The 14,295-nt window shown below is 43.7% G+C and overlaps 1 protein-coding gene across 1 annotated transcript in view; it reads right to left on the bottom strand.

Annotated features, from left to right (window-relative positions):
* The window catches only part of LOC143815776 (clustered mitochondria protein homolog), a 73,127-nt gene that overhangs the window by 25,494 nt on the left and 33,338 nt on the right, over positions 1 to 14,295 (bottom strand). Inside the window, exons 12-18 of the mRNA XM_077295377.1 lie at positions 9,022 to 9,126; positions 8,842 to 8,942; positions 8,059 to 8,211; positions 7,882 to 7,944; positions 7,020 to 7,264; positions 5,245 to 5,329; positions 4 to 157 (exon numbers count right to left, since the gene is read on the bottom strand). Of these exons, the coding sequence (XP_077151492.1) occupies positions 4 to 157; positions 5,245 to 5,329; positions 7,020 to 7,264; positions 7,882 to 7,944; positions 8,059 to 8,211; positions 8,842 to 8,942; positions 9,022 to 9,126 (906 nt within the window). The remainder of the gene's footprint in view (positions 1 to 3; positions 158 to 5,244; positions 5,330 to 7,019; positions 7,265 to 7,881; positions 7,945 to 8,058; positions 8,212 to 8,841; positions 8,943 to 9,021; positions 9,127 to 14,295) is intronic.

Below are 14,295 nucleotides of genomic sequence, written 5' to 3'. Positions count from 1 at the left end.
TACCTTTCTGTATGCTCATCTGTGCTTTAGTGAATAATTCATGACCTTCCTTGGACTTAATGCTGACATGTTTGACTACAGGAAACATATTCAAAATGTCTTCCTCTGTTATGGCTGGCTTATGGCGACTTTCAAAATTGTATTCCCGCAGGAGAACCTATAAAAAATAAGATCATCTTTGTAATATGGAAACCAGTCAAACAGATTGTCCACTACTTTTTCAATGATGACCTATCAGAAGATGGAGCTTCTCCGAGAACAGATGATTGGCGGGGATGCCGGGTGTCGGAACCTCCACCCTGATTAGACACAACAAATTAGTGGACAACCTATTTAAAGTTATTCTTGAGTAACGGAAGACTTATTCTCCAGTGATAACAGAATTCAAATCACCATCCGCATCAAGATCTACAGTTGTGTGAAAAAGTATTTGCCCTTCCTGATTTCCTATTCTTTTACATGTTTGTCACACTTAAATGTTTCAGATCACCAAAGAAATTTAAATATTAGATAAGGATAAAACAAGTAAACACAATATTCAGGTTTTAAATGAAGGTCCTTATTATTAAGGGAAAAAGAAATCCAAATCTACAGGGCCCTTTGTGAAAAATTGATTGCCCCCTATACCTAATAACTGGTTGGGCCGCCCATAGCATAAACAACTGCAATCAAGCATTTGCGATACCTGGCAGTGAGTCTTTTACAACACTCTGGAGGAATTTTGGCCCACTCATCTTTACGGAATTGTTGTAAGTCAGCCACATTGGAGGGTTTCCGAGCATGAACCTTTTTAAGATCATGCCACAGCATCTCAGTCGGTTTAAGATCAGGACTTTGACTAGGCCACTGCAAAGTCTTAATTTTGTCTTTCTTAAGCCATTCAGAGGTGGACTTGTTGGTGTGTTTTGGATCATTGTCCTGCTGCATGAGCCACGTGTGCTTTAGCTTGAGATCACGAACAGATGGTTGGATATTCTCCTTCAGGATGTTTTGGTAGACAGCAGAATTCATGGCTCCATTTACCACAGCAAGTCTTCCAGGTCTTGAAGCAGCAAATCAGCCCTACACCATCACATAAACCACTACCATACTTAACTGTTGGTATAATATTCCTTTTTTCAAATGCTGTCTTACTTCTACACCAGATGTAATGGGACATACACCTTCCAAACAATTCAAGTCCAAAAGATCAACTTTTGTCTCGTTAGACTTTTCTCCCAAAAGTCTTGGGGATCATCAAGATGTTTTCTGACAAAACTGAGACAAGCCTTTATGTTCTTACTAGCTGAAGAGCCCGGCGTTGCCTGGGCATAGTAAATATCTGTGGTTAGTTATAGCACCTCACTTCTCTTATTTTCCCATTTTTATTTTTGAAGGATAATACCAGACTTGTGTGTGTTTTAGGGCGAGTTTCGTGTGTCAAGTTGTGTGTGTTGAGTTGCGTGTGGCGACATGCATGTAGCGACTTTTGTGAGATGAGTTGTGTGGCGACATGCGTGTAGCAACTTTTTGTGTGTCGAGTTGCATGTGACAGGTTAGTGTAGCAAGTTGTGTGCAGCAAGTTTTGCGCATGGCGAGTTTTGCACGTGGCGAGTTTTATGTGTGGTGCCTTTTGAGTATGTGCACGTTTTGTGTGAGGCAACTTTTGCATGTGTTGCAACTTTTGTGCATGTGGCAATTTTTCCACGTGTGCAAGTTTTGCGTGTGGCGAGTTTTCCATGAGGTGAGTTTTGCACGTGTGGCGAGTTTTGCATGTGGAGAGTTTTGCACGTGGCGAGTTTTGAGCGGCGACTTTTGTGTTTCGACTTTTATGTGGCGAGGTTGGTGCATGTGTGGTGAAATGTGTGCTGAGGGTGGTATATGTGTTCGAGCACGTGGTAGTGTGTGGCGCATTTTGTGTGTGTTTTCATATCCCCGTGGTGGTGTGGTGATTATCCCATGTCGGGGCCCCACCTTAGCAACTGTACAGTATATACTCTTTGGCGCCATCGCTCTCATTCTTTAAGTCCCCCTTGTTCACATCTGGCAGCTGTTAATTTGCCTCCAACACTTTTCCTTTCATTTTTTTCCCCATTATGTAGATAGGGGCAAAATTGTTTGGTGAATTGGAAAGCGCGGGGTTAAAATTTCACCTCACAACATAGCTTTGACGCTCTCGGGGTCCAGACGTGTGACTGTGCAAAATTTTGTGGCTGTAGCTGCGACGGTTCAGATGCCAATCCCGGACATACATACACACATTCAGCTTTATATATTAGATTGCTCAGCAGTGGTTTTAGTCTTGGAACTCTGCCATGCAGGCCATCTTTGCACAGTATTTCTTATGGTGGAGTCATGAACACTGACCTTAACAGAGTCAAGTGAGGCCTGCAGTTCTTTGGATGTTGTTGTGGGGTCTTTTGGGACCATTTGGATGAGTTGTCATGGTGCTCTCGGGGTAATTTAGATTGGCCGGCCACTCCTGGGAAGGTTCACCTTTGCTCCATGCTTTCACCATTTGTGGATAATGGCTCTCACTGTGGTTCACTGGAGTCCAAAAGCTTAAAAAATGCATTTATAACCTTTTCCAGACTTATAGATTCTCAATTACTTTGTTTCTCATTTGTTCCAGAATTTATTTGGATCACAATATGATGTTTAGCTTTTGAGGAGCTTTTGGTCTACTTCACTTGTCAGGTACCTTATATACTCGAGTATAAGCCGACCCGAGTATAAGCCGACCCCCCTAATTTTGCCACAAAAAACTGGGAAAACTTAATGACTCGAGTATAAGCCTAGGGTGGGAAATGCAGCAGCTACCGGTAAATGTCAAAAGTAAAAATAGATACCAATAAAAGTAAAATTAATTGAGACATCAGTAGGTTAAGTGTTTTTGAATATCCATATTGAATATATTGAATCAGGAGCCCCATATAATGCTCCATGCAGTTTATGATGGCCCTATAAGATGTTCCATATTAAAATATGCCCCATATAATCCTGCATAAAGGTTAATAAAGGCCCCATAAGATGCTCCATAGACACATTTGCCCAATATAATGCTGCACAAATGCTGATTATGGCCCCATAAGATGCTCTATGAAGATATTTGCCCCTTATAGTGCTGCACAAACCTTGACTATGGACCTATAAGATGCTCCATACAGACACTTGCCCCATATGCCGTAGTGCCCTACAAACGTTAATTATGGCCCCATACAGACACTTGCCCCATATAGTGCTGCACAAACGTTATGGCCCCATAGATGCCCCATACAGACACTTGCCCCATATAGTGCTGCACAAACGTTATGGCCCCATATAGTGCTGCATAAACGTTATGGCCCCCATATAGTGCTGCACAAACATTATGGCCCCCATATAGTGCTGCATAAACGTTATGGCCCCCATATAGTGCTGCACAAACATTATGGCCCCATATAGTGCTGCATAAACGTTATGGCCCCATATAGTGCTGCATAAACGTTATGGCCCCATATAGTGCTGCATAAACGTTATGGCCCCATATAGTGCTGCATAAACGTTATGGCCCCATATAGTGCTGCTCAAACGTTATGGCCCCATATAGTGCTGCTCAAACGTTATGGCCCCATATAGTGCTGCTCAAACGTTATGGCCCCATATAGTGCTGCTCAAACATTATGGCCCCATATAGTGCTGCACAAACGTTATGGCCCCATATAGTGCTGCACAAATGTTATGGCCCCATATAATGCTGCACAAACTTTATGGCCCCATATAGTGCTGCATAAACGTTATGGCCCCATATAGTGCTGCACAAACATTATGGCCCCATATAGTGCTGCTCAAACATTATGGCCCCATAGATGCTCCATACAGACACTTGCCCCATTTGCTGCGATAAAAAAAAATAAATCACATACTCACCTCTCAGTCGGTCAGGCCCCCGGCACTTTCAATAGTCACCTGCACCTCGTTCCAGCGCTACTCCATGTTCAGCACTGACGTTCAGCAGAGGGCGCGCACTAACTACGTCACCGCGCCCTCTGACCTGAGCGTCACTGCTGAAGACAGAGCGGCGCCCGGAAGGAGGAAAGGTGACTATCGCGCAACGCAGCGCTCCCCGCTATACTCACCTGGTCCTGGCGCTGTGCAGTCCCTGCTTCCCTGACGCCGCAGCGCTTCATCCTGTACTCAGCGGTCACATGGTACCGCTGATTACAGTAATGAATATGCGGCTCCACCTCTATGGGAGGTGGAGCCGCATATTCATTGCCATAATGAGCGGTACCATGTGACCGCTCAGTACAGGAAGAAGCTGAAGTTGCTGCTGACGGGGAAGCCAGGGACCTGCAGGGACCGCGCCTGGACTAGGTGAGTATTTTTACACAGCCCCCGCTCCCCCTCCCCTGCCGACCCCCGGGTATGACTCGAGTATAAGCCGAGAGGGGGACTTTCAGCCCAAAAAAGTGGGCTGAAAATCTCGGCTTATACTCGAGTATATACGGTAGGTCCTATTTAATTTATTTCTTGATTGAGAACAGGTGTGGCAGTAATCAAGCTTGCATGTGGCTTTTGGAAATTGAACTCAGCTTCCAAAAGATGTGATAAACCACAGTTAATTTAGGTTTTAGGAGAGGTGGGGGAAATCACTTTTCACACAGGGCCCTGTAGGTTTGGATTTCTTTTTCCCTTAATTATAAAGGCTTTCATTTGAAAACTTCATTTTGTGTGTACTTGATTTATCTTTGTCTAATATTTAAATTTGTTTGGTGATCTGAAACATTTACAGTAGGTGTGACAAACATGCAAAAGAACAGGAAATCAGCAAGGGGCAAACACTTTTTCAAACAACTGTACATCCTAACTGGTCTGAATAATGGTAATTATCTGTGTTATATGTAGTCACTGATGTGGATGGTGATCAGAATACACATAACGTTTCCATGACAAAACTGCACAAGTGAGAAATCAGAAGTTGGTGCCTCATGCTTTAGGCTTGCAACATCAAGCAATAATACCACAGAACTGATGATTTTTTTAAAAAGTTCTATAATCTCTTACCATATACCACATTGCCTTTTTTCAAAACAAACAAGTATGAATATTAACCCTAAAATATTACAATATAAAAAAAACACATTCTTTTTAATCATAAAAGAAAAAAAATCACTGCTTGCAAAGCATATTTCTTGCAGGTATTACAGGTATGAAGCGTCCGATAAGAAGCCCGAGCCCTGAAGATACAGATATAGCATTCCACATACATGTAGAGACAATTACCTGAACTCCCGTCTTCATACAGAACTCCCTGAGGAGCGTGACTTTCTGCAGAGTAAACTTCTCAACCAGCTGCTCCACAGAATCACTGAAACACAATACGTAGAGGTCAGGCCTATATTTATGACACTAATAGGGGGAGAATTACATGAAAAACAGATTGGCTTTATGGCTAGTACATGGCCAGTTGGGACGAGCAGATGAAAAATTCTCCTATTTCCACCCAAACACCTTGTATTCAGATTCTATCTCTGTGTCATCTGTGTCCTTATTTTGCGTGCTCATGGCATCCATATTTATACACCAACACTTTATAATATACATGATCAAACACACCTTCCTTTATTAATAATGGCAATGTGTCCATCAAAATCCAATGGAATATGTGGGATCCTTATGGGATCAAATTTTTTTTGCGCACCCATAGACTTGAATAGGCAAGTCTCATCTAAAAAGCGGAGAAGACTAATGCATGCTACGTTTTTTTCCCATGCCACATGAACTGCCCTATTGAATTTCATTGGTCAGTGAGATGTCCAATTGTAACATGCACATGTCTGTTGTGACAAAGTCACTAGCAAAGTGCTGGAGGGGAGATATGTTTCACGGAGGCCATTAGCTTCAATGATTTGAACCCAGAAGTTTCCTCCAGCACATTATGTGTTGAGAGGGGTTAGTCAGCCATTTTAAGGGAGGGGTTCTTGTGGGCAAACATAGAGAAGGTGGGAGGGTGTCCACCTTATCTCAAACCCAGGCAGTGGTCTGGGGTTTTAATAGTCAGCCTCCTGAGGCATTCAGTGTTCAGTAGGACTGGAGTGAGGAACTCCAGCAATTTGTGTCCTGAGAAGGAAAAGCTGAACCAGTGTGTGGTTGTTATCCTGAGCAGGCTGAGCCCCACAGATGCAAAGACTATATACCATTTTGTTTTGTTTTGTCAGAAGGGCTGTGTTTATTTTCATCTCATGTTGGTTTATGCCACCTGTATAATAAACTAACAGAAGATTTAAAGAGACAGTGTACCTGTGTCTACCACCGTGTGCAGTCGAGTAAGCCGATCTACCCACTCTGTATAAAATGATCGTCTGAACCAGCCCTTACACTTAAGGTACAGACAGGTGGCCATAATATTCACACTAGGATTGCATTGCAATCCTTGGACTGGCAGTCTGCTCTCTCGACCTGAGTGTGCCACCTGCATAGAAACACATGCTGTCATGTTCAGGTCAGGAGAGCGGACTGCCAGTCAGAGGATTGCAATACGAGTATTATGGCTGTCTGTCTGCAACCTTAGGCTAAGTTCACACAAGCGTATAAAAATTATTTAATAAAATTATATTAAATATAAAAATAGATAACATTTTCAAGACCATATAGCGTTTCCTATATTAAGAATTGCGAGAGATGGCCGAAATAGCTGCCGGCCAATTGACCAGTCAAACATGACATGACGGTGGCTTACGGTCAGCTTAGAGGGGGTAACAACTGGTTAAAACAAGTAATGAACATGAATAGGTTACAGGAAAACTAAACCTACAGTCCCGTTTATATATTAATCTGTGTGGCTGAATACAATGTATAGCTCCCAATTATCAGCCAGGTGATGGCATTAATAACAGAATATCTGCCGCCATAATCACAATTTTAGCTCCCAAGCCGGTTTATGCATGTCTAGGAGTGAGTCAGTAAGAATATCTGATGTGTATGGACTGTTGTACGGTGTATTCTGTCCTGCTATATTCAGCATCTGACATTTCTCCTATTAATAATTGGAATCTTACCATGCGATTGTGAAGTCGAAGCTGTCTTTAGCACTGTGCTGGATTTGCTTCCAGAGGTCAGTAGGTGTCATACTGGCCCAGGCCGTGCTGTCTCCATTTTCCACTGAACGCATCTTCTTCTTGTTCTTGCGCTTACGGGAGAGCAGCTCATCAGGAGGCAGATGAGCCACAGGATTTGGGTAAGAACTCAGGAAGCAGTTCAGAAAGTGGCTGAGCGCAGCTGACAAAGCGGACATCTCTATCCCCTAATGTAAGACATAGGGATACAATCCATGATAATGTCACTGCCACCCATACAAATATGTACAATCCTAAAGGATCTGGATCTTCACTAAGTTTCCAGCTCATCACCACAGACGGACATTAAAAGAATAAGGCCGGGATCACACATACGCGAGATACGGCCGAGTCTCGCAGGTGAAAACCAAGCTCTGGCGCCGGCACGTGGGAGCGGAGTGTGCAGCCGCACAGCAATACATGGAGCTGCACGCTCCTCCGCTCCGGAGTGCCGGCGCCAGAGCTTGGTTTTCACCTGCGAGACTCGGCCGTATCTCGCGTATGTGTGATCCCGGCCTAAGACATTCCATGGAACTACAGAACATTCAAAGACAAGGTGACAAATAAATCAAGAGTATATATTGTAAAATAACTGAGAGCAACACAGTTTATCACCTAATATACTATAAGTCCTGTTAAAATGTCATACCCAAGACCTGATCTCATGGACCATTACTGCTGGAAGAAGGTACGGTATGGTTCGCTTTCTCATTTCTTGTCAATACAGGCTGTTTTATGACTAAGGTTTGGTGTGGGGTGGATGGGGCATAAGGAACTCTAGACAGACTGCTTGGGCTAGTCTTACCTGTAGGTAGCTACGTAGGATCTTTTTGGCTGAACGTGTGACTATGTCGATGATTATTATTCTCTGTTGGATAAAAAAAAAAGAATAATCATTCATGCTAGTAGTTATTCACAGAATGATGAGTAGGCAGAGTAAGAGCATGTCTGGGCGTCATTGAGTGTAAAATACCAGACTTACATAAAGGTGATCCACAGAAGATTGGACTTGCATCTTGGTAATCATCTCAGCAACTGTTCCCAAATATCTCATGTTGATTCCGTGGGAATGAAGAGACTCTTTTAGTGTTTTACCATCCATGGGAACAATTATATGATTCAGACAGGATTTTACCTGTACAGCACAGAGATAATGAGAAGAAGAATATTCCCAATATGCCATCTGAAAGCTAAAGTTCACAATATGCTGCTGACTAGTGATGAGCGAGTGTACTCGTGGCTCGGATTTTCCTGAGCACGCTCGGGTGACCTCTGAGTATTTATGACTGCTCGGAGATTTAGTTTTCATCGCGGCAGCTGAATGGTTTACAGCTAGTAGCCAGGCTGAGTACATGTGGGGGTTGCCTGGTTGCTAAGGAATCCCCACATGTAATCAAGCTGTCTAGTAGCTGTAAATCATTCAGCTGCAGCAATGAAAACTAAATCTCCGAGCAGTCATAAATACTCGGAGGTCACCCGAGCATGCTCAGGAAAACCCGAGCAACGAGTATACTCGCTCATCACTACTGCTGACTGATGACCAATATGACATTTACATAGTCGCCAACATTCGTGTTAGTAACTTGGCTCCGTCAACCGTACCCAGAACTGCCCATTTATGGCCAAGGTTTGTGTAATTAGGATTGTTTCGGTTTTGTTTTTTTTAGAGGGGCAAACCCTTTAACTGTACTGTATACACCATACATTTCCCAGATGATGTTATATTTGCCGACAAAAATGAATACATTTCTATATTCCTACTTACAAAGCTGGGGATCTGCACCATGAGGATAAAGGTGGCCGCTTCACTCAGCAATCGCTTTTGTACGTGAAGGGCCTGGTTTTGGGTCTCTGGAAACCTAACCACTAAGAACAAAAACATAAGGTTAATTCCAACTGAGATAAACATTCGTTATCTAGGGGGGAAAAAAAAAAAATCACTTACCTGATGAATATACATCAGGATTGAACCGTATGTCAAAAATATAATCAGCGACAGAGCCAATCTCTCTGCAGGCGTCTCTAACAATATCTGCGCCGCGAAGATCATCTGAAGAAGAGGAGAGTTGGATAATCACTTATCATAAACCAGTAATGGACAGTTAGACATTTGTGAACAACATGTTACAACAGTGCCATCACTTTTGCTGTCGCACATTGAATAGAATGAACATTCTAGTATAAACGCCATTTATAATGTGACCACACAGCCTGTCGATCACTGTGCAGGAGGAGGTGGCAGGCCAGGCACTATATTCCATGACTGAGCCTTTTAATAATGGATTAATAGGAGAATGAACCTTATCTAAGGCAGCATATGGATGTGTCAGATCAAGTTTGATGAGAATGTGTCATCAGAAAATGACCTATTGTTTAAATCAGGTTTTATATGAAAAAAAAAAAATTAAATGTTTTAGAATTTTATTTTTTTTTTTAACATTTTATTTGTACATAAAACAAAGTCTTGCAATTTTCTATTCACACTGGAAACAAAAGAAAAACCAGCTCACCCAGGCTCTAGCTGTATAGAAGTGAGAAGGGACCACTTGTGGGATAAACGAAGAAAGAAGTTCCAGCTTTATAAAAATAAGACTGTTTTTCAAAAATATTTCATTAAAAAAAATTTTCTCAATCCATGTTCTAATAGAAGCAACAATGTACACACTGCGTTCTTTGTCAGAGCTATACGTTTATATAGCCAGGCGCCATGAGTACACGAGAAACAATCACACGACAAAAGATAAAATCAAAACGTGCAAACTAGAAATACCAGACTTGTACTTTCCAGCAGCCTAGTAATAGATCTGATAAGGCTCAATAACATGACCATGTTTCACGTATGTGTTATGTGTTTTTTTTTTATCATGGATAGAACACGTGCCCATTATAATCTATGGTGTCGTTCACATATCCGTGGTTTTTTTCATTGGCCGTGTGTCCTTGCAAACCTCAAAGACATGTCCTAATTTCTCTGGATGAAAAGTGCCAATACAAGTCTATGGGTCCGTGAGAACACATACAGCATACGGATGGCATCTATGTGCTGTTCGTACTTAATATTTCAAAGTATAGGAGAAGCTTTTTCATTTATTCATTTCTCCACTGGTGAAAAACACTGAAGACCGTACTGATGGTAACAATGGACACACGGATGAAACACTGATGGTAAAACGGACAAACAGATGACACACTGATGGTAACAATGGACACACAGATGACACACTGATAGCAACAATGGACACAGATGACACACTGATGGTAAAACGAACACACAGATGACACAGTGATGGTAAAAATGGACAAGGATGACACACTGATGGTAAAAACAGACACATGGATGACACGCTACCATTTTTTCAGGCATGTTTACATGGGCATATGAATGAGGCCTAACGGACATCTCCAGGAGTTTTCTAGGCATTCTCTGGTTGACAGTCGGCTGCCTCAGATAGGGCAGTCTCACACGTCCAGATAATTCCGGTACCGGAAAAAATCGGTACCGGAGTTATCCGTGTCCGTGTGCCCGTGAGCTCACGTAGGCCATACGTGCGGCACACGTGTGCCGCCCGTGTGCCGAGTGGGTACCACACGGACCGTGCAGGAGACAGCGCTAAAGTTTAGCGCGGTCCCCTGCATCGTGCTGAAGCCGCGATTCATATCTTCTGTGCAGCAGCGTTTGCTGCATAGAAGATATGAATAATAGTGTTTAAAAGAAAGATCTATCTGTCCGCCGCCCTCCCACCCCCTGTGCGCCCCCCCGCTGTTCTGAAAATACTCACCCGGCTCCCTCGTTGGCTGTCGCTGCTTCCTGTCCAGACCGCGCCTTCTACTGTATGCGGTCACGTGGGGCCGCTCATTTACAGTCATGAATAGGCGGCTCCACCCCTATGGGAGGTGGAGCCACATATTCATGACTCTAATCGGCGGCCCCACGTGACCGCATACAGTAGAAGGCGCGGCCAGGACAGGACACTGCGAGGGAAGCGGGTGAGTATTTTCAGAACAGCGGGGGGGCGCACAGGGGGTGGGAGGGCGGCGGACAGATAGATCTTTCTTTTAAACACTATTATTCATATCTTCTATGCAGCAAATGCTGCTGCACAGAAGATATGAATGGCGGCTTCAGCACCATGTGGGGGGGACAGCGCTTACTGTAGCGCTGTCTCCTGCACGCCACAGGGACTGCACACGGAGAACGCCCGTGTGCAGTCCGTGTTTTACACGGACCCATTGACTTTAATGGGTCCGTGTAATACGTGCGCTCCCACGAACACTGACATGTCTCCGTGTTTGGCACACGGAGACACGGTCCGCAAAAAATCAATGACATCTGCACAGATGCATTGATTTTAATGGGTCTACGTGTGTCAGTGTCTCCGGTACGTGAGGAAACTGTCACCTCACGTACCGGAGCCACTGACGTGTGAAACCGGCCTTAGGCAGTGAAAATCCGGCTGTCAATCAGAAAGTCCGGCTCCGTCAATAAAGCAAAGTGGAAAAGAAGCTGCCTCTCTGTCAATGTGATCAGCACAGGCAGCTAAATTGCCGGCAGGAGAGGTTTGGCGCCAGGCTCAAAAGGCAGGTAGGTAGCAATTACCTGCCTATTAGTGCTTAGGAACATTTTTTGTTTTTCACGAAATGTCGGATCTCTCCTTTAATGATAATGAGGCTGCCGTCGCACTATCAGTATTTGGTCAGTATTTTACATCAGTATTTGGAAGCCAAAACCAGGAGTGGAACAATCAGAGGAAAAGTATAATAGAAACACGATACCACTTCTGCATTTATCACCCACTCCTGGTTTTGTCTTACAAATACTGATGTAAAATACTGACCAAATACTGATCGTGTGTCGGCAGCATGACTGCTAAAAAAGTCATGTACAGACGAGGAAGAATGAGGCTAGTATTAGGCTACGTTCACACGATCCTTTTTTTGGTCCTTTTTTTTTCAGGTCCTGTTTTGGAAAATCCGCAGTGCAAAACTGCACTGCTGATTTTCCGACTGTTTCTTCTGCGGATTCCTCTGCGGGTTTTCAACAGCACTTTCCTATTGGTGCATGTTGAAAACAGGAGCGGAATCCGCAGCAAGAATTGACATGGTACTTCTTTTTTTCCGCAGAAAATCCGCGCAGATTTTCCAGCGGAAAAAAGGATAGTGGGCACAGCAGTTGGAGTTTTCCATAGGGTTACATTGTACTGTACCCTGCATGGAAAACGGCTGCGGATCCGCAGTGCAAAATCCGCTGCGGATCCGCAGCAAAAAAAGGATCGTGTGAACGTAGCCTTAGGCTTAGGGGCCAGTGTGAAACTTGCAAGATTTCTAATTTTTTTTCTTACATAGAGAGTAATATGGAAGTTGAAAACAAAATTATCAAAAGATTAAAAAAAATACATTTAACATTAAAACCTGATTTAAAGGGAAGGTGCCGCATTTTATTTTTTGTATTAAAAATAATTGTTTATATAAACAATTATTTTTAATACAAATTTCCTATTTTTAACTTTAACATTTTTTTTATTATTAATTTTTTTTTTTCAGCCACTGGGCGCCGCCATTTTGCTTTGCAGGAGTGTAAGTGAAGCTGCACGACACTTACACTCTGCAAATACGGCAGCCCTGGGCATAGGAGGCTGAGGTCGGCGTCCGACCCCATACCTAGCATTATAATCTGCTCCCTGCTGTGTTCTGGCCACGCCCCCTGAGCCGTCCACACCACAGCAGAGGCAGATCGGTGCCATCTTCCAGGAGCTCACAGTGCATCTGTGAGCTCCAGCTTCCCAGGATAATCGCAGGAGCCCTGCTGTTACAGGAGGAGGAGAAAGAGGAGACCAAGGACGGGAGGGAGAAAGGATTCAGCAGGGAGCTGTGAAGTAAGTATCAGTGGGGAGGGGGAGAGGTATCTAATCCTATCCTTTGTGGTGCTGACTGTGAACAGTTCTCCTCCCATGTGTGTTACTGTGCTGAGCCATGTATCTAATCCTCTCCTGTGTGATACTGTCTGCTGAGCCATGTATCTAATCCTATCCTGTGTGATACTGACTGAGCTGTGTGTCTAATACTATCCTGTGTGATACTGTGCTGAGCTGTGTATCTAATCCTCTCCTGTGAGATACTGTCTGCTGAGCCATGTATCTAATCCTCTCCTGTGTGATACTGTGCTGAGACGTGTATCTAATCCTACCCTGTGTGATACTGACTGAGCTGTGTATCTAATGCTATCCTGTGTGATACTGTGCTGAGCTGTGTATCTAATCCTCTCTTGTGAGATACTGTCTGCTGAGCCATGTATCTAATCCTATCCTGTGTGATACTGACTGAGCTGTGTATCTAATACTATCCTGTGTGATACTGTGCTGAGCTGTGTATCTAATCCTCTCCTGTGAGATACTGTCTGCTGAGCCATGTATCTAATCCTACCCTGTGTGATACTGTGCTGAGAAGTGTATCTAATCCTCTCCTGTGTGATGCTGACTGAGCTGTGTATCTAAGCCTATCCTGTGTGATGCTGTGCTGAGCTGTGTATCTAATCCTCTCCTGTGAGATACTGTCTGCTGAGCCATGTATCTAATCCTACCCTGTGTGATACTGTCCTTAGCCATGTATCTAATCCTCTCCTGTGGGATACTGTGTGCTGAGCCGTGTATCTAATCCTCTCCTGTGTGTTACTGTGCTGAGCCATGCATCTAATCCTATCCTGTGTGATACTGACTGAGCTGTGTATCTAATCCTCTCCTGTGTGATACTTTGCTGAGCTGTGTATCTACTCTCCTGTGTGATACTGTGTGCTGAGCTGTGTATCTAATCCTATCCTGTGTGATACTGTGCTGAGCTGTGTATCTAATCCTCTCCTGTGAGATACTGTCTACTGAGCCATGTATCTAATCCTACCCTGTGTGATACTGTGCTGAGACGTGTATCTAATCCTCTCCTGTGTGATGCTGTCTGCTGAGCAATGTATCTAATCCTATCCTGTGTGATACTGTGCTGAGCCATGTATCTAATCCTCTCCTGTGGGATACTGTGTGCTGAGCCGTGTATCTAATCCTCTCCTGTGTGTTACTGTGCTGAGCCATGCATCTAATCCTATCCTGTGTGATACTGACTGAGCTGTGTATCTAATCCTCTCCTGTGTGATACTTTGCTGAGCTGTGTATCTACTCTCCTGTGTAATACTGTGTGCTGAGCCGTGTATCTAATCGTATCCTGTGTGATACTG

The sequence above is a fragment of the Ranitomeya variabilis genome, chromosome 1 (assembly GCF_051348905.1).
Source record: "Ranitomeya variabilis isolate aRanVar5 chromosome 1, aRanVar5.hap1, whole genome shotgun sequence".
In the NCBI taxonomy this organism is placed as follows: Eukaryota; Metazoa; Chordata; class Amphibia; order Anura; family Dendrobatidae; genus Ranitomeya; species Ranitomeya variabilis.
The sequence above is the reverse complement of the archived record's forward strand: the minus strand, read 5'-3'. Positions and strand labels throughout refer to the sequence as shown.